Source organism: Crocodylus siamensis, chromosome 2 (genome assembly GCF_052110815.1).
Source record: "Crocodylus siamensis isolate JL-2025a chromosome 2, ASM5211081v1, whole genome shotgun sequence".
Lineage (NCBI taxonomy): Eukaryota > Metazoa > Chordata > Crocodylia > Crocodylidae > Crocodylus > Crocodylus siamensis.
In genome coordinates, this window is record NC_143396.1 from 183,903,401 (window position 1) to 183,921,884 (window position 18,484).

Here is an 18,484-nt window from a genome sequence, read left to right on the forward strand (position 1 = left end):
TTGTTGTTTTTTCTTTTCTTTTACAGTGACCATTGTGTCATGACCTGGACAGAAAAAGGCATTTATATCTTCAATCCACAGAGTGTTCAAGTTTTACTTTGGAGTGAAATAAAAGGTGAACTCATTATTCTCAGAGATTTGCTACATTGTTTGCTGTACTTTCTATCATAAAGACTTGTACTTAAAGCATACTGTACCAATTTCCTTTTCTACAAATAAGCTTAAATAGCACTTTTCAATACTTTATATGACTTATTTTGAATATCAAACCCTCTTCCTCCCCCAGTTCAACTTTGAAACTAATATTTTCAAGTACCTTCTATGGATACATGCAAGTGATAGGGGAAAATACTAAATCTCAAAGTAAAATATCAAAGTGATGATTAAAATAAAATATTGTGGCTTACTTTCCTTATATTTTCTCTCTGGCACTTTTTTGATCTCTGTAAGAATAAAGTACATCTGGCCTCAGTAGACTAGGAGGCTTTTTTATGATGGTTTTCCTAAGTGTATTTATGATCTTCGATACGCCTGTATCAAGACCAAAGTTAATAAATACTAAACACATGAGGTGGTTGTTACAGTTTTAAAACTGCTAAAGCAGTGGGACTCAAACTGCAGCGCTCATCCAGTCTGCAGGGGTGAAAGAGTCAGTTCAAGGGCTAGATCCCATTGCGCATTGGATCCAGCCCCACATGCAGGGTCATGTTAATCAACTTGTGGGGCTCCCTATGGGTCCAGAAATGTGGCAGAAGAGGACTGTCAATTAACACTTGCACTGCTCCCTTCCTGCCAAATTTCCGGACTTGTAGGGAGCCCTGTGGGCCAGGTGACATGGCTCTGTAGGCCAAATCTGGCCCTTGGGCTGAAGCTGAACACCACTGTGCTAGAGCAGTTAGTTGTCCCCTATTGACATTAAGTTCAAAATGTGTTGTCATGAAGCATTTGAACGTATGTGCCAAAAGAGTTTGACCCTTCAGCATGCAATTGCTGCTTTAATTGCAGCATGCAATTAATTGCTTTAATTAAGTATTGGTTGCGAAGTCTTTATTCCATAACAAAGCTAAATCAAAATTTAGATTTTAGGAATGGATTTAAAGACAGCGTCTATCTTTGAATTGGTATCTGTTTTTTTTAAAGAAAAATAAAGTACCTAATTTGGGGATAATTTTGGTTTTTTTAATGCTTTTAGGCAATTTTGCAAAGGCCAAGGGACTTCATTACTTTCACAGTACATCACATTAATTAGGAAGTGGTATAGTACTGTCTAATGTTACTCATTACTGATGAATTATAAGAATGGAAAGCGTTGAAATTGTTAACAGGCAGGTTAAGAAGGAAATTAGAAGAAAGGCTGGTTAAGTCATTTAGCCCCTATGACTTTTCTGCTCAACTGTTTTTATGTAGATATTCAGGATATTGCAGTATTCAAAAATGAGTTATTCTGTCTGCATACCTATGGAAAAGTCTCGCACCTCTCCCTTCTGCTAGTGGAGCGCTGTGTAGAACGTCTGCTGCGACGAGGCTTCTGGAGCCTTGCTGCCAAAGTCTGCTGCCTCTTCCAGAACTCCATTGTTCCCTGCAGAGTCAGTAAACTCGTTTTGCTATCTGTGTACTGCCTAAACTGTGTCTGTTCAGTTGTTTCAGGGGGTCGGCACATGGGGAGGACAAGTCCTGTGGAATTTTGCACTTAGGATTTTGGACCTTTTTCCCCCATATTGAGATGCAGCTCTAAAATTAACCAGTGGTGACACCTTTCATATAAAACATATCTTGTATAAATGGTATTATTATAACTAGTCTAGACAGAGGTAGTTAGCCATGTTAGTCTGAAGATGGGCAGAAAGCGGGACAGAGTGGCACCTTTATAGACTAACTTGGTCAGAGAGGCATAAGTGTTACTTTCCCTCTGAATATAAAAATCTTAACAGTACTCTTTTCTTTTTCTATTTTTATGTATTGGTAGGCAAGAAAAGCTTTGTCTCTAGATAAGTTAGAACACTTGAAATCACAGCTGGACCTCTCAACACAACCAGATGTCATTCGTCAACTGGAAGAATTGATTTCAAAGTTGGAACCTCTAGATTCTGCATGCAGCAGTAGGAGGAGCAGTATCTCATCACATGTAGGTGCACATGAAGTCCTGGATGTTTCTTTTTCCTGCCCGTCAGTCCACATCCTCACTATTTACAACCTTGCCTATTAACATACACTTCACAAATTGGAGAATAGTTCTCTTGCAAAGTGCCTGTTTTAACTGGCAGTGGTCATATATTTTGAATGTCCGTTCCTTATTGGGGACTGCTGGGGGAGGAAGGGAAGACGCTGTTAATTCAGATATTTAAATTTGTAAGGGTACAATCTGATTTTTATGGGCCTCCTTGGTTATTAGATTATCTGACCCATGGTGGGTTTATAAATACTTTTCTTCTAAAAATGTTTATTTAAAAAAAAAAGAAAAGAAACTAGCTGCATGATGTTGCATAGTTATCAGCATGCAGATAGCCAGGATGGTTTTTACCCTAAAGATGTGTGAGAAGGGTAGTGGTAGAATCTGTACCACGGCAATAAAAAAAATAGAAGTTTTGGTGATGCACTTTTTTTCGTAGAATGTGGTTTAATACAGAAGCATATTTCTGTGGCTCATGTGACTCTCCCTTTCCACAGGAAAGTTTCAGTGTTTTAGACTCTGGTATTTATCGTGTTATTAGCCGAAGAGGCAGTCAGTCAGATGAGGACTCTTGTTCTATACACAGTCAAACCCTATCAGAAGATGAGAGACTTAAAGAATTTTCTGCACATCAGGAAGAAGAGCAAGTGGATCTTGGTAATGGCATATATTGGAAATATGCTTGTCACGCACTTTTTTTGTCAAGTAACTAGGGATCTCGTAACAGACTTACAAATACTTTCTGTCATTTTTAGTCTAACTTCTATGTAAACAAAACCAATTCCAACATCAGCTAACATACCTAGAGCAGTATTGGATCTGAGATGGCAGTAGGTGTAAGAAGAGAGCTTTTAACTTCCCTGCAGTTTTAATTTTTTTTTGTGGTGGTGGCTTTTTGTATTTTTAAAGATAAGCATATTGAGGGAGTAGCGTAGAATATCATTTTGAAATACTAATGCTGTTACCCAATCTCACCAGCATTGTCCTTTATTTTCCCACCAAGAGCTAGAGGTTTTTTGGTGCTAGACTTGGAAATAGTGTGGCCTTTCAGGAAGGACCCTGCTCTTACAGAGAATATACTCTGCTGAGGAAGCATGTGGAGACTTAGCTTACGTTAAAAAGAAAAAAAAATCTGGTCACTTGTACCAGAAGAGCTGGATGAGACAGAACTGAAGAGACAAGTTTTAGTAAGAGATAATACTGAATCCACATTTGAAGTGAGGATGCTATGCTTCTGGATACCCACATAGCTGAATACAGAGGGCAACACCTCACTTTCCTCAGCTGTGTAGATGGGAGTGTTTTGTTCAGCAGCTGCAGACTCTACCAGGTGGTGAAATACCGTGGAATCTTCCTGACCCCTTACGTAGAGAGCTGGGTGTTTTCAAGAGGGAAAGACGCAGAGTACCTAAAATCAAAATAGGATGTTTTACAGGTTTTGAAAATATATTGGAATGTTTCTTTGTCCTCTTTAGTGATTAATCCACTGATGTTATTAGCTAAATTTTGCTAGCACAAAAACAGGTGAATTTTCTTTTTGTGCTGTGTTGTTTTTTGTCTAGAAGTAGTGGGTTTCATCTCAATGTGCGTCATGAAGTAATGATAAAAAATAAAGATTTATAAGTTAATATCCTTCATCCTTCTTTTTAAGTTGTGTTATGCTACTAATCAATGCTGGTGACATTTGTAACCATCAACTTTTACACTTGCCATATGTCTTTTGTTTCATCATCTTTACACCTTTTACTGTATTACCTTATTAAGTTTAAGAAGGTTAAAACAAGGGCATTTGATTCGAGACAAACCAAACTATTTTAAATCGCTAAATCACATAAGTACTAGATGCTTCTCTGTCTCTGTGTCTGCATGTGAGTTTTTCATGTGCTTGAGATGCTTCCCTTATTAAGTAAGCATAATGAATGGCCTCTTCACATTTATATAAAAGGCCATTAGCTTTTACATGATGCTTTTCCACATAATGCATAAAAGCTAGTCTGTTTGCAGGAAGTGTAATATTGATCTTGAGGTCTACTGACTCGATAGATCATTTATTCTGGTAGTGTGTGGGTAGGGTTACTGTGAATGCTAGCAGAAATAATTTTCAAAGATGTTGTTCTGAAGGGGCAGGCGGTAAGACCTGAGCCACCATTATTAAAACTAACCCTTTCTTTAATTGCATCATCTAAAAGTGCAGAGGGTGTTTTGTGCATGACTCATGCTAGGGCATGGTTTGAAAAGAACAACAAAAAATGCTACTGACAACATCTGAAAAAAGACTGCAACATTCAGTTGCATTGTAGGAGGGTTTTGTGCTTTTTGTTTTCTTCTTTAAAAAAAGAATGCCCAAAAGGTAAAACAGATGGCTCAAAACTGACTTCATCTGTTGTCTGAGCTTTAGTATGACTGCCACATACTGTGTATGTTCTCAAGGATGAAGGGCAAAAAAGAAAAGGAACAAATTCACTGGTAGTTATTGGGGAAAGAAAAACAAGCAAACCAATTATGTAAGCATTTTCAGTTACTGATTTCCCTTTGGTTGATGGCAAGTGTTAGCACTCGGATTAAGTTATACTGATTTGTCTTCAGATAGAATGAGGGAGTGTAGCAATGGATATTTCATTACGGGTGTTTGGACTGAGTTGGCTTTTTTGAACTATCTTGATGTAGTTTTAGGATGACAGTCTTGAATTTTTGTGCAACCGTGATTGGTTCAAATGTAGTCATCTGGCTAGAAGCCATTGAACAGAAGACTACTGTTCAGTTGGTGTTTCCCTCTAGAACTGTCATTGTTTTGTCAGCTGCCTCACAGCACTTATCAATGCAGATCCAAAAAATGAATAAAAAAAGCTTACTAAGTCCAAAGTCAGTAACATTGAAATAGACTTTGAGCACAAGGAGTGTGTGCACGATGCTAGACTCTTACCCTTTGAGGCACCTTACCCCTTAAAAAGAGAGTTCCACCAAAAAAATCTGTCTTCAGTTACAAAAATAAAAAACACCCGTAAACCTGTTTTAGGTCATGTAAAAGCAGTTTCCCTGTTAAGAGTTTCTAGCTCAGAATTTGACTAAATGTTTCATTTTGTCAGGTCACTTCACTGTTTCATGATTTTTATTTCAATTCCATTTGTTAGACAGCGTGTCTCATGCTTCTGTGATGGTTGAGACTGATCGGACTGAGACTTTTCTCCCATTCAGTATTCCTTTGTCATTTCGTTCCCCATCTCCTCTCGTCTCTCTCCAAGCTGTCAAGGAAAGGTAAAATCCTAGGAGATTTGTTCATCCGTTATGTCTGTTTGTTTTTTTTAAATTCGTTTTCTGATTTTGTAGCATTGTCTGTTAATTCATGCCTTACTTTGCAAGAAGTTACAGTATCGCAGAAAACACAGGAAGTGAAATCAAATTTGGTAGTGAACTTAAGGTTTTACTCTGACTCTACTGAACAATAGAAGGCTTACCATTTACTTCAGTGGAGTCAAGGTTTCACTCTCTTTTCTCAAATGCAATTTGAGGAAAATATAAAAGTGTCCTTTAGTCAGTGGTTGGTATTTCTGGCTCTAAGTGAGCCTATTGAGTGTGGCTGTAGGATTTGGTACTGTGGGGTGCCTATACATGTGTTCCTTGTGTTCTAATTAGAAGGTGTTGGATCAGTCTGTTCGAGTCTGTTCTGCATTCTATTAGAATACTGCAATGCCACGTCTTAAAATGACTATAGGGTGCTTTAACTAAACCTTGTTGAACAAGGGTTAGATAAATCATCCTGCGGCCATTTTAAAATAAATTTAATTGCAGCAGTTGTATGGGAATCACCCACCTCCATGCATGTGTATAGGCACTTGTAGTGTTCACATTGCTACAGAGTGTAAGAAGGTCTCGTATTGCGTGTAGGCAAAATGAAAGCTTTGCATTTTAATTGCTGGTATGTATTGCCAAGATATGTGCCTTAAATCACCTTTCTTTCTCCTTCTTTTAGCAAATCCAGTGCTGCCTTAAAAGTACATAATGAAAAATGCAGCTTATGCTTAACTGTTTGTGAATAAAAATCAAATGTAGGCCTTATAAGCGAAAGCAGAACACTAAATATAAAGAGAATATGAAATAGCTTATGTAAAACAAAAGTTTATTCCTCCCCCTCCCCCTTCCCCTCCCCCTCCCCCAAACCTGTGACTATTCTGAACATTGTTGACTGCATCTTATTTAAAACCAGGAGTATTAACGTAAGATGTGTTTTCAATTTTATCCTGATATATTAAGTTGGCTCTTTTCCCCTCATAATTGCTAAGGTGAGCGCACTGCTTTCACATCCTATAATCAAGAGAATGTTTGATTTTAATTAGTTAAGCTAGGGAACTTGTAGAATCTCTTGTCCCTCATTAGAGACATTTTAAGAGCAGGCAAGACAAATATTAGTTATAAATGGCTTAAGTACAAATCACCCAGTGTCAGGGCAGGGGGAGAAGAACTAAATGATTTCTCTCTCGTCCCTGTGCTGTGTGAATCTCTAATGCCTGTTAGACCAGGTGTTGATAAAGTTTTATAAACACTGGACTGCTGTTCATGACCCAGCCACTGTCTCAGGCTGTTGATCCCTTCTGCAGTGCCCAGCCCTCCTTGCTCTGTGTCCTACACCCCCTTACTTTATACAATATTTCTTTTCAATACTGCTGAGCTCTTAAGATCTCATATTCTACTATTTTTATACTTGTTGACTCTGCTTCTATACTTATTTATTTTGGCAGGGGGGATTGGGACCATTACTGGTGAATGTTGTCAGTGCTTTCCTTCAGGAAGGCGGGGTACTAGGCCTTCTTAAGTCTTGAGATTTGCCTGCTTAAGAAACCACACTTGACATTTGACTCCCCAGCCAGTTGTCACCTTGTCTTCAACCTCCCTTTTTTGGGGAAGGTTATTGAATGGCCCATGCCCAACAGCTCTGAGTTCATCTGGATGTCATCAGATTTCTGGATCCATGTCAGTCTGGCTTTCATCCTGGTTATAGCACAGAGACTGTACTTGTGGCCTTGGTCAGTAATCGTTGCCTTGAGTTGTGCCCTACTGATCTTACTTGACCTTTCAGCAGTCTTTAATGCAGCTGACCATGGGGTACTGATAAAGCATTTACATGACCTGGTTGGTCTTCATGGTGTTGCTCTAAACAGGTTCTTCTCTTTTCTAGCAGGGAGGTCCCAGAGGGTGGTGATGGTCAAGTTCTTGTCATCCCCCTGAGGACCTTTCCTATGAGCCCTCCGGGGCTTAATCTTGTTTCTCCATCTGGTCAATGTGTACATGAAGCAAGTGGGTGGGATTTGGAGCGAGGTGTCATCAATATGCTGATGACACCCAGCATTCCCTCTTTCTCATCTTACCTGGCCACTAGGAATGTGAAAAGGTTAAATGATAAATTGTTTAACTGAGAAGTCCAGTGATAACTGCTTAGCCTACTGGTTGTTTTTTTTTAGCACAGGGCAAGGTGCAGTCTAGCAGGGAAGGGGGGAAGGGAAGCCATGCAGTGCCAGCAAGTAGGAGGGGAGGGGAGAGGCCGGCTCTAGGACCCGTAGCCTATGAGGTTAAAGAGGAAACATTAGGCAACCTTGTGACTGGGGATTCAGGTTTTCTGTCTCCTGCAGAAAAACACGGATTTTCTACTCTGAAGGAGAAAAATGTGGATTTTCTCTTTTAAAGGAGAAAAACACGGATTTTCCTTGCTAAAGGAAAAAAACACAGGAAATGACAGGTTTCCCCTTGCAGGTGGGCAGTGTTCCAGCCTGCAAGGAGCTGCTTGGGGCTGCGGGAAATGGAGGGAAGGGCAGTTGGAGGCAGGGGACACCGTGTGTGTGTGCATGTGCACATGCATGTGGCCATCATTACAGCCAGGCAGGATGGTGGGAGCAGCTCCAGCAGCTGAATGCAGGTAAGCCTATGGGGGAGAGGGGATTGGAGGGCCAGGGCTTGGGCACTGTCTGGGTGACTGGAGTGGGGGAGGAAAAGGGGGGCAGGCGCATGTGTGTGGGGCAGGGGCGTGTCAGCAGTAGGAGGTCAGAGTGGGGGGGAGGCTGCTGGCACTGTGGGAAGATGTCCGGGCACTGGAGCTGTGGCAGGGCAGGGGGGAGGGGCACTGGCAGGGCCAGGGGGCTGTGAGTGGGGAGTGAGGGGCAATGGCATATCTGGGTTGCTTAGCATCACAAAGCAGCAGGGGGACAGCTGCAGCTGGATCCATGTCCTGATGAGCAAAGTGGGCACGGGCAGCTCTGATTTTCCACGATAAAAAAACCAAAATCAAACACCAAAATATATAGGTATTTAGAATTTATTTTCTTGAATGATTGAGGTGCTGGTAGGCTTCCAGATAGTTTTAAAATTGTAAATATATTGATAAAACATTTGTGATCAACTCATATCTTTTATATATCATGGTATTTCGTTTTAATTGAGGAAAAATGCGGATGTGGAGTTATAAATCGAAATAAATAATTTGGGATTTTTTGTAAATTGGAGAATTTGCAGTTTTTAAAACAGAAAACCAGGATTCCTGCTAATGGCTCATCAATCAGTTAGCTGGTTGTTCACAGGTGGTCCTTCCCTTCCAGTGGAGGGCTTCACATGGGCTGTGTGGTATGTCTGGGCTTATTTTACAATTAAAATTTCTTCTGCTCTACATTATTCTCTTCTACTCTTGTAAACAGCTCTTGGCCTCTCTTGGGAAGGGTGGCATATAAGTCAAATAAATTATAAATTTCCATCTTGTACAGCACCTCTTATAATAATGTTTTACTATATAACTAAGAGGGGCTTTTTGCTTATAGGGCTAACATCCATCCCCAAGAAAACCACATTCGTCCTGTTTCTTCAATACCATTTGCTAAACTATTTTAATAATCATGAATGCTGAAAGACAGCTTCTTGTCACTGACGAGGAGGTGCATCTTAAAGATAATTAACTTAATGCTGCCATCTGGTTTAATGGCTCTGATGTGGACTATAACCTGTATGGATAAAAATCTGCATACTGATAGTGAGATTTCCCTCATTTCAAGCAGCATCAGAATGTAAATTTTTATGGTTTTATTTTGTGTGTTCTTTGCCTTGTGAAAGTCACCTTTTGATGGAAAGAACTGGATCAGAGTATGCAAGTTGTGATATGAGTGCATTCATTCTTTTATGTTTATATTCTCGCTGGTTCTCCATGTTCTCATAGTCTTTTCTTACACCCTTTTATGTTCTAAAGATTTCTGAAATAACAGTTTGGGTAGCAAAATTAATACTTGTTGTTTCTGGCTGAGCTTTTCCCTGCTGCCATTTAAGTTGTTTGAAATTTGGACTCTTAGCGTTTCCAGCTTTGTACGCAAAACCACCGAAAAGATTGGCACATTTCATGTGAGTCCGGATGCCAAAGTGAGGCAGGAAATGAAAGATGAGGAGCAGCCACATGAGGTGACTGCAAGTATAGCAGCATACCCCCAGGAAGAAGACGAAAACATGTAAGTGCAAGCTCACATATTTCTCATTACTTTAATATGTGATCTGTAAGGGGCTGGGAATCTCTAATTTTAAAAAGGGGGTATCTTCTGTTCAGTAGAATGGGTGGTCATATGATTCTGCTGCATGGATTTTTTTTTTCAATGTCTTTCTCCTGCTGGTTGCATGAATTATTTTTTCCCCCTGATCTTTTATCTCAAAGTATAGAGGTTTCTTTCACTTTATGCTGTACATGCATTCTTGGAAAACAATGCATAATTCAAATTTGCATAAAGGGAACCCACTTACGATGTAACAAATAAGGATACATTCCAAGACCTTGACTGTACTGACCCTGAGACCCATTTCTACCTCTTTTACAAGACAAATTTGGTACTCACCAACAGCAGACAGTACACACAAGCATAGGGCACTATCATAATGAGCAACTACAGAAACACATGTTGCAGGCAACGAGCAAGGAGCACAGATCCATATTTTGGTGCATGTCACTCCCACAGTGCACCAGACAAAACAGCTGGCTGCGGGCTTCCACCACACTGCTTGCATAGGAGTGAATTTACCTCGCATATAACAAATTTTTGGAAAAAAAGGTTCATTGCATAAGAGCAAATTTGCACATACAGAACCCGTGTAAAGTGAGGGAAACCTGTACTTAGCTAGCAAACTCTTCTAGATAAATAGATATTAAAAGCACATACTGTTCGGGGTACTGGAATAACTGAGGAAGGAGAACTAGGTCATTCCCTATTCAGTCTTTTGTTCCAACTTCAAAAGGGGTTGTAAAGATGGGAATTTAAAGCCAACTTCCTATTTTCAGTGGAAGAGGAATAAATAGTTTTATCTAGAGGTGCACCAATTAAAGATTTTCTTGGCTGATACCTGATGATTAACCAACTATATTGGCCAATGCTGATCTTATAAATGATATTTAGTAATGGTGCAAGGCATTTTAAACTACTGATGTAAATAAACCTTTGTTTTGCATTTATAAGCCGCATACCCACACACGCATACGCTGCCTTATTCCCACGCACGTTGCCTCCTCCACCCACAGCTCCACTCTCTGCACAGCTCATGCTGCTGTCTCAGGTGGGTGGGATGGACCCTTGCGTGGACAGCAGTCCTGGGCACATTTGGAGCCCAAGAGCGTACCACTCTGGGCACCGCACAGCCAACCTCTCACAGCTGCCAGGGAGAAGTTGCTTTTGTAAAGGTGCCCAATGTCCGGCAGAGCAGAATGTCTCTTGTGTGGCATCCTGCATCGCCTGCGCTGTGGTCTCTGTGGCAGTCCCAGTGCTCAGGCCTCTGCAGTGCGTGTAGCGGTGCCATGGTAGTGGCAGCAGCAGTAGGAGCTAGTAACGGTGCCTTTGTTGCTGAGTGCAGCACCCTGTGACTGCTGCTTGCTGGGACCTATAATCTGCTGTGGGCTTGGACCACAGTGGTGGGGTGCGGGTACTGGACTGTGCTCGCTAAGGTGCACCAGGCACGTGGCCGTAATTATTGGCTACAATGACCAAAAAAAGCCGATGGCCAGTAATGTCATTTCTCCTCTTACTGGTGCTGATCTGATAGCCAGTCAATATTTTGGTGTATCCCTAGTTTTATTGTCGTTAGAAGGGTTGTTTGGCATCAGTAAGAAAACACTGAACTGTTGTGAGTTGTCATGTGATTTAAAGAGCAAGAGCCAAATTGTTAAATTGCCAAATCAGTTAGCTGTTTCAAGTAATGCATTCATTATTGCAGCTTGATGTTTTTCCTCTTCTTGGTTATCTCTGTTAATGTTTGACATGAAGTGAAAAGGCCATTGAGGTTGTGTTAATGCTTGCTACTCTATTAAACTAAACTGTAACTTCTTTGGATTCAGAATGATCTTTCATTGAAAGTTAGCGAACTGCAGTTTTATAACAGAATTAATGCTATATCTTTCTTACTTTTTTAAAAAAAATCTTTCTTTAGACTGTTAGATGACAGTGTTACCTTCATATTTCTTTCCAGAGTGGGGCAAAGCCAGCCTCCAAAAGTGGACCAGCTAAGAGACCTCAAGGTAGCAACAGTAGAAGCTATGTAAGTGAAAAGTATGTAAAGTCTATGTTGGACTCTGCTAGAAAGTTGCTCAGTTCTTTATGTCTGCAGTAAATTACAGTGAGCAGATGATGATGTATCCAGATATAGTTTAATGCTATCACTAAGGCTATTATTTCACTAGTGGAGCTTTTCTCCACTAAGAAAGAAACCCCACAGGAAGATTGCTGAGAAAACAGGACTTCAGAGGTAGATGTTGGTAGCTGTCTGCTAAGCTATAGAAAATGCATTTGGGAATGTGGCCTCCAAACATATTTGGAAAATTGTTGTGACTTTGCTCCTGCTTTAAATAGTGTGTCCTAAGTGCTCAAGGAAACCCCATTGTCTAATAATGCGCTGCTTGTTCATTAGCTTATGTCATATATGTAATGAGTTAACTTTAGTATCTCTTAGCAGTTAGGGAAAATTCACCTTTTTTGTTGTTCTCCAGAGCCAAACTCCAGGATCCTCTCATATTGTTAGAACCACAATGCTTGAAGGAGGTATTACAGGAGTGGTTTTTGAACCTGGAAGAAACATTTGCCTTCAAAGAGCCTTCCATTTCAGATGGCAGTTCATCCATTTCAGATGATGGTTTATCTATTAAGAAAGACAAAACTATGTTTACTGAAGAACAGAGTGAAGTCTCGGAAGAAAATATTGAACTGCCTCAGAATAGCGAAGTTCACGTAGACAAAGGAGAGCGTGGTGCCTTGGAATACAACGTGGAAAAGAATGAAGCTAGTGAAGCTCATACAGGCAAAACTGTATGTGAAAATGATACCACTGCAAAAGAAACCTTGAATCACTCTTTTAGAGTGTATCCTCCATGTTCTATACCTCAAGAGGTGCATAAGGATCTAGTTGAGTTGACAACGCTGTGTTTTGAATTAAACGTGTTTGCTTGTGAGAGCAAGCCTACAAAAGAAAGCTCTGAAGAGCGTTTGCCATTAACAACTTTATGGGTCTTGGCTTGTAGGTTTATACAAAGCTACTTCTTTCTCTTGGATTTAAAAAGACTAAAGGATTTCATTATAATCAATTATGCCAACAGTCCCAATATTTGGGAAACTTACATTGAAGGATTGAAAGGTAACTAGCATGTGTGTTTTGTAGGGTGTTGGGGTGATATTTTTCTCTCAAGTGAATTGATAGAACTGATAGTGAACTGCTAGTTTTAGGTTTTGTTCTGGAAAAATTCAGATTCTAAAATATCAGACCTTGAGGACAGCCTCTTCTGTATCATTTCTGAAACAAATGTTGCCAGTGCCCTCATTTTCTTTCTTTCTTTTTTTTTTTCCCCCCCCAAACAAACTAAAGCAACAGAAGAACTGATGGCTTCTGAGGGGCTATGCTTCCCTTTGTTTAGTAATTACACTGAAATTATTTCTTAACAAGTTAATTTAATTGATAATGCAGTTTCAGGTAGTTGAATACTGCAGTAATAATTAAACCAGTTGAAATGGAATATGCACACTTCATAAAGAGCAATTGCAGAGCATACTGCTCCAGAAATCAAATAGTTTTCCCGTTTCTGTTAATCATTTGAAAACATTCCAGTACCCTCAGGGATAAGCTTAGGCACAAGTATGCCTTTGCTTTTTTTCAAAGCTTAGATAGCAGGGCTCCTGTAAAGATAAAACAAAGTATTTAGTTATTGTTCTAGTTACTGACATACAGAGTTGATCTACCCAAGCACACTTTTCTCCAGAAGTCATTTCTAACATCTGTGCAAACCCATTTCCTAGATGTATCTAAACAGAATTCATTCTGGTTCTTTATAGCTGAAGTAAAAGGTTTTATAGATCGGTCTCCAACTAAATGTGGCCTTGATTTTGGTAAAGAAGTTAAGCATCTGTTTAAGTAGTACTTTGGACGTGAGTCTATGGCTGACCATATGGGAATCTGTTCTTTTTTGGCTTGAGCAAGTTCTAGACTAGGAAAAAGTAATAGCTACATTTCTGCATTTCAAAGGACTGCTCACATGCAGGTAGTTTTGTGGTCCTTGAGAAAATTGCATTATGTTTTCCATGTTTATAGATTCATAGGTGTTAGGGGCTAGAAGGGGCCTCGTGAAATCATCTGGTCAGCCCGCCTGCTCTTGGGCAGGAAAGACTGCTGGGGTCAGATGACCCCAACAAGGTGAGCATCTAGATGTTTTTTGAAGATTTCCAGAGTAGGTGTGTGTACCATCCCTGGGGTAAGTCTGTTCCAGACCCTGGACACTCGAACTGTAAAGAAGTTTTTCCTTACGTACAATCTAAAGTGATCCTCTAGCAATTTACAGTTGTTATTCCTAGTCTTCCCTGGGGTGCCTTGGGGAACAGATGCTCCCCCAGATCCTGATGTTTACCTCTTCTATACTTATAAGCTGCCACCAAGTCCCCTCTAAGTCTTCTCTTCTCCAGGCTGAACAATTCCATGTCTCTCAGTTTCTCCTTATATGACCTGCTCTCCAGATCTCTAGTCATATGTGTAGCCCTTCTTTAGACTCTCTCAAGCTTCTCCATATCCTTCCTGGAGTGTGGAGCCCAGAACTAGATGCAGTACTCCAGCTGTGGCCTCACCAAAGCTGAGTAGAGTGGGAGGATGACATCCTTGCTTGAGATGCATCAGTAGATTCATGTCAGGGTCTTATTTGCTTTGCCGGCTACAGCATCGCATTAGTGGCTCATGTTCATTCTATGGTCTATCGCAACCCCCAGGTCTATTTTGGTTGTGGTGCTACCAAATGTAGCAATGCCAAACCTGTAAGTGTGTTGTGAATTATTTCTCCTTAGATGGAGCACTTTACATTTCTTGGTATTAAACGTCATCAGGTTTTGATCCGCCCACCTTGTGAGCCTGCCCAAGTCAACCTGTATCCCCAGCCTGTCCTCCATCATGACCACACTCCCCCATAATTTGGTGTCGTCCGTGAACTTTGCCAGTACACATTTAACACCCAAATCATTAATGAATATATTGAAAAGCACTGGTCTAAGTACTGAACCCCAGGGATGTGTACTGCTCCTTTACATAGAGAACTACACCCCCACCTTCCTTACTGTCTATGGGGTCAGCAACTGAATTCCCCAGTGACTTGAGGAGAGTTATATTGGCAGTCAGCATTTTCTAGTTGTGCTCTCTTAAGAAAAGTTAATAACATTGTGTTAAAAAGTAATGAGTCTGTTCAGTGCACAGGAAGCTGAACATTCTCCAGATATGTATTATTTTATATGATATACAGAAAGAAGCAAATTATCTTAAGCCTAATGAAAAGAAAGAGTGGAAAACACTTTTGGTTTGAATTTTTTAAAATAAAAATGTTCCCTCTACAAAAATAGTATGATGATGGTAACTTTGTTTTAACACTATTACACTCTGAGTGTTTGAGTTTTAGCATTGCTTGTGATTTATTTACTTGTTGGCTGTTGACTGGAAATAGGTTTTCACAATAGACACCTAGGGAGAGCAGAGGAAGTTGTGTCTAGCCTAGCATGAGAGAGACCTCACAACTGATTCAAGGATTTCTGTTTCAGAGCTGACACACAGTAGTCCAGTGACTTCGGCAATGGAAAATGGCGATATGTTGAAAATATTAAAATTATTAAATGACCTGGGGCCCTGGGATAGCCCTCTGTTACTGGCACACGTCCAAAGGTCTGTGGCTTATGACTTCCTTTTCTGAGTATTGATGATTTTTGACAAAGTCAAGACTTTTTTTTCTTTGCTATACTGTGGATTCATATTCCTGCTAGCTTCTTTAACAGCATGTGAGGTTTTATAGTTAATGGTCTATCAGAATTTGAGAGCTGTATTTGTAAGAGACTGGGAAGTGAATTAGAATTTTGTAATTCTTATACTATCTAAGTGACAGCAGTCTTTCTGCAATTTGGCATTAAAGGTATCTGTTTTGTACAGACTCTATGAGAAGTTTGGAGAAACAGCTCTGAGGCCCTTGATCAAGTTCTACCCATCCATCTTGCCTTCTGACATCATGCAGCTTTGTAGACATCACCCTGCCCATTTCCTGGCATATTTAGACAGTCTTGTGAAATCCAAACCAGAAGACAAAAGGTAAAATGTCAATACATATGCTGTGTGCCTTTTGTTTTAGGAAATGCTTCCATAACATAAAAGGTATTTGTCATACAGATGCGTGAGGTTTTTTTATTTAATTTCACCTGTACCTGAAATACTGAGTAGAGCTTAATGCACAGTAGTTTTTCATTCTGCCAATTAATTTCTGTGTGTGCTTCATGCCCTAACAACAGTCCTGTTTATAAAGTAGTTCCTTTTTTACCTAACTTTTCTTAGTTATTCTTTAAGGAGAACTGTGATTTAATGTATTAACTGTATCCAGGAGTGAATAAAAACTGTTTAACATGCAGAACTCAAATGTATACATGCTGTTACTATTTACTGAAGGCACTAGAATTTATTCCAAGCATAATTTACCTAAGTGCTCACTTAATCTTTCTGATACTGATCCATGACAAAGTTTTGTGCGTGTATGTAATCATGCACATGTGCTTATGCAGTCACTCCCTCACTCACACTCTCATTCATTCTCTCTAACTCTGCACATCTACACATGCCTAAATGAGCTATAATTATGGTACTAAATTAATGCACTGTAATTGGCACTACTGCGCAGTAGAACTAGCACACGTCTTTTATGTGATGCTAATGCTTAGACTAATTCTGCTGTGCATTAGCATAGCTTTTACCATGACGTGCTAATGGACAGTAGAATTAGTCTACTGCACTTCTAGCATGTCGTGTAAACGCGCTCCTCTGTCTTTAATATACCTGTGCTTTCACGTGTCCATATTTGGTAAATTTGAAACCAACTGCCTTCCTGCCATCTTTTGTCTAGGGCATCTCTGCTTAGATCACTTCTTCAGCCTGAATCCTTACGACTAAATTGGCTAGAATGGGCAGTTTCTTATGATGCACCACAAAAAGCAAACACTGTGGATGCTGAGGGAAACCCTAGGTAAGTTTGTTGTTGTTGTTGTGTCCCACTTGGTTTCTTTTCCAGTAACTTGAATGAGTATGACCGTGACCTCACAGACACAAAATACTCAGCAGAAGTAACCAGTATTTAAAATATTTTTCTATATACATGGAACAGTCTGTTTGCTAACCATTTACATTCACATATATGAAAATGTCATGTCATTTACGAGAGTCATTTTTAAAGTTCATGTTCTCTGGAAATGCATTTGAACAGTTTGAAATTTCCTGCTGGCCCAGTTTGACTGCATGCATGCCATGTACAAAGATGTGTGTGATATTTATGCTAGGGCTGTGCAAACCTTTGGTCACTGGTTAGATTCAGCAGAGTTTCGGCCCGATTTGGCGGCCGAATCTCCGAATCCAAATTGAATCAGGAGACCCTTTAATCTCTCAGAATCGAATCGGAACCCTCTGAATTGATTCGGAAAGTTTCAATGTTTCAGACATAGATACAGCTTTAAATGTTTTTTCTACATTCCTCAAGGTACCAGGTGGCTTGTGAATGCTGAGGTGGATGAAGCATCCCACAGGAGCGCTGGGGGGGTCCTCAGCGTGCTCAGTAGTGGACCGGAAGTGGACCAGAAGCACCTCCAATCCACTTCTGAGTCCCCCGGGGGGGGCCACACCTCCCAGATCAGTAACTGATGCCTCCTAGGTCTGGGCGAGGCACCTGGGATCCCCCTGCGGCCGATCACCGAGCCAGGGGGGTGCTGATCACCGAGCTGGGGGTTCTCCCGCATGCTCAGTGGTGCGCCCGGAAGTGGATGCTCCATCCGCCCCACCATCACAGTGTTCACAAGCCACACCTGGTACCTTGAGGTATGTAGAAAAAACATTTAAAACTGTGTCAGTAGCTGAATCGCTGATTCTCTAAATTGGCATTGAATCTTCAGATTCAGCCAAATCAAATTGGGACAGTGATCCAAATCAATGAATCGAGTCACTGTCCCCGATTTGGGCCAAATCTGAATCAAATATGGCCCATTTCGCACACCCCTCATTTATGCTAGTTTTGAAATAAAAGAGCCAGGCTAGCATTTGAGCTGGCAGAGGAAGAAGAAAAAGTTAACACGAGTCCAAAGAAAAAAACTGAATACATTAATCTCTGATTGATTGATTTATTTTTATTATGATCAGACTTGTCTTTCACATTAAGCATTCCTGTGTCATGTATTTTAGCCACTTTGTAGAATTTTTTAAAACTCAGAAGAATATTAACCTTTAACTTGTTAATTAATATATCTTTTTTCCAGCCCACGTTCACACTTGTTTACCTGGGGCTATAGCCAACTGATTTTGCTTCTCATTAAACTCCCAGCTGATTTTGTAACTAAAGAAAAGATGGCTGACATCTGTAAGTCACATGGGTAAGCTAGTAGTTTGATTTACTGCTAAACTAAGATTATTCTTGATGCTTATTTAGTTGACATTTTGGCCCACTGAACCTACAAATGAAAGTCATTGTGCTCCTTGTCAGCGCTAACTTCATTTAAATGAAGTATTTTATGGCTGGCTTTTGTGGAAGTGACAGGTACAGGTTATGAATAGCCAAGTACTTACAGAAAACATACCTATGCAGTTTTGTCTTGCTTTCTAGCTGGAAGTGTTTAATGTGAACAAGAAGCAATCGTACTTGGCTGAGATCACTTGGATTTGTTTTACCAGTGAATGCTTATTACCTTTTTGGTTTTGAGGTATCACTTGATGAAAAGCTGTGCTGTTTAAAGCAGTGAATAGCAGATCTTGAGCACTGCTGTTATACCTCAGGGATGT

At 40.3% G+C, this 18,484-nt stretch overlaps 1 protein-coding gene across 4 annotated transcripts in view; it reads left to right on the forward strand.

The window, feature by feature from the left end:
• Positions 1-18,484, forward strand: part of HPS5 (HPS5 biogenesis of lysosomal organelles complex 2 subunit 2) — a 47,274-nt gene that overhangs the window by 23,412 nt on the left and 5,378 nt on the right. For 3 of the 4 annotated variants that reach the window (XM_090032550.1, XM_090032552.1, XM_090032553.1), the window contains exons 9-20: positions 27-115; positions 1,408-1,586; positions 1,967-2,125; positions 2,668-2,827; positions 5,302-5,425; positions 9,493-9,645; positions 11,642-11,710; positions 12,159-12,799; positions 15,229-15,349; positions 15,611-15,766; positions 16,569-16,688; positions 17,965-18,078. In XM_090032550.1, coding sequence (XP_089888676.1) covers positions 27-115; positions 1,408-1,586; positions 1,967-2,125; positions 2,668-2,827; positions 5,302-5,425; positions 9,493-9,645; positions 11,642-11,710; positions 12,159-12,799; positions 15,229-15,349; positions 15,611-15,766; positions 16,569-16,688; positions 17,965-18,078 — 2,085 coding nt within the window. The remainder of the gene's footprint in view (positions 1-26; positions 116-1,407; positions 1,587-1,966; positions 2,126-2,667; positions 2,828-5,301; positions 5,426-9,492; positions 9,646-11,641; positions 11,711-12,158; positions 12,800-15,228; positions 15,350-15,610; positions 15,767-16,568; positions 16,689-17,964; positions 18,079-18,484) is intronic. The other variant, XM_090032554.1, reaches the window with a different exon arrangement.